Below are 1,616 nucleotides of genomic sequence, written 5' to 3'. Positions count from 1 at the left end.
AGCAGAAGTTGAAATCGTCATTGTCATTGGGATTTATTTTGAAATAGGAAAATTCTAGCAAAGGAACCACAAAGAGAAAGGAAGTCTGTGCGAGAGCGTTTGCCAAAACAGAAAGTGAAGTGTCACCTGATAAAAAAGACTTTTATGAATGAGCTCAGAGCAAAAGTATTCGGTAGGGAAGCTAAAGCGAAAGACGACTATCCTTCAGGGTGGGAGGGCCTGGGGAGGCAGCTCCCCCGGTACTGGCTCCATTCACACTGGAGAGAGAGGTTTGGGCAGGGTGCTCGCTGAGGCTTAAAGCGCATCCGTGGTAACGTTGAATTCGTCGCCGCTTTGCTGACGGATGAAAGGGAAATACAGGAGAGCCCCACTGCCCAGTTGTGCTCACTCCCCGGAGCCACCCCGCGCACGGGGCACGGGTTAGCCACCTGCTCGCCCCGCCTGCTCGTAGCGGCCCTGGACTTTGTTCTCGGTGGCGGTTGCTTTGGGACCCGGCGCGCTCGGCGTAGGGGGCGCAAAGTGGGCGCTCTCCCCACCCGGGGTTGGATTCTCCTGGGGCAGCTGGAAAGGACTGAGATGGACGAGGGACGGGCCGAGGTGACCACGGTGACCCTCCTCCCCCGGAGCTCCGCCCCCGGCCGCCTCGGCCCCGCCCCCGGGCCGCCGGCCGGTCCGCGCCCCGTCGGCGCCCGGGCGCGCGCTCTCACTCCCAGCCCGGAGCTGCGGCCGCGCAGGTCCCACCCGCGCCCAAGGGCCGGAGATGCAGCTGGGCGCCGCGCCGAGCCTACGCCTGTGGCTCTGCCTCGGATTCTTCCAAGGTGAGCGCTCGAGCCACGGCCCAAGCCCCTCGGCCCTGGCTTAATCGCCCGAGGGCCGCTGCGCTCCAGGGGCCGGTGGTGAGAACGCACCGACGGGGCGGGAGGAGGGACGGCAAACTTGGGAAGGCCGGTGTGCGGACTGCCGCAGGAGCCGGGGGTTGGGGGTGGGGGGGAGCCGGAGGCGGGGGACCGGGACCGCTGGGAGCAGGGAAGAACGGGCAGGGACTGCAGCCGGGTCGTGAACGGGGTGGCGGGGCTCGGACCAGGTCCCAGTCTTCGGTCTCCGGCCCGGGATGAAATGCGTTCTCAACCTGGCTTCTTCAGGTCCTCACTTGGTCCCCAGGGAGTCCGAGGCGCAGCGCCTCTGGATCCCGGTCCTCCGGCGTGAATCATTTCCCCATTGATCCCCGCCCGACCCCGCACTTGGGTGCGCACTTCCCGACGCCTTGCGTCGGCGCTGGAGGTCGGTCTCCCGAGGTCCCCCAGAGGGCGCTCCGGACGGGCGTCTACCTTCTCCCCAGCTGGGATTAAGGACTTGGGACACCCCACCCCGCACCCCACTCAAGGCACCAGACACCGCCGCCGTCCCGGGTGACCCTAGACTCAAGTTGAAACCTAAGGAGAATCTTGAGTGCGTAGCTCTAGACCGATCCGATCCGCGGCGAAGTGGAAGGCCCGAGTTCCCGGGATTTGAAGGGATCTCCGGATCAGAAGGGATGGGAGACTTGAACTCTAAAGCAGAGGTGGCAATGAGAGAGAGAGAGAGAGAGAGAGAGAGAGAGAGAGAGAGAGAGAGAG

The 1,616-nt window shown here is 64.4% G+C and overlaps 1 protein-coding gene across 1 annotated transcript in view; it reads left to right on the top strand.

Annotated features, from left to right (window-relative positions):
• The first annotated feature begins 730 nt into the window (after nt 1–730).
• The window catches only part of Flt4 (fms related receptor tyrosine kinase 4), a 42,348-nt gene continuing 41,462 nt past the window's right edge, over nt 731–1,616 (top strand). Inside the window, exon 1 of the mRNA XM_055597216.1 lies at nt 731–818. Coding sequence (XP_055453191.1) covers nt 761–818 — 58 coding nt within the window. The 5' untranslated portion in view covers nt 731–760. The remainder of the gene's footprint in view (nt 819–1,616) is intronic.

Source organism: Psammomys obesus, unplaced genomic scaffold, assembly GCF_907164565.1.
Source record: "Psammomys obesus unplaced genomic scaffold, mPsaObe1.curated_primary_1811, whole genome shotgun sequence".
Taxonomy (NCBI): domain Eukaryota; kingdom Metazoa; phylum Chordata; class Mammalia; order Rodentia; family Muridae; genus Psammomys; species Psammomys obesus.
The sequence above is the reverse complement of the archived record's forward strand: the minus strand, read 5'-3'. Positions and strand labels throughout refer to the sequence as shown.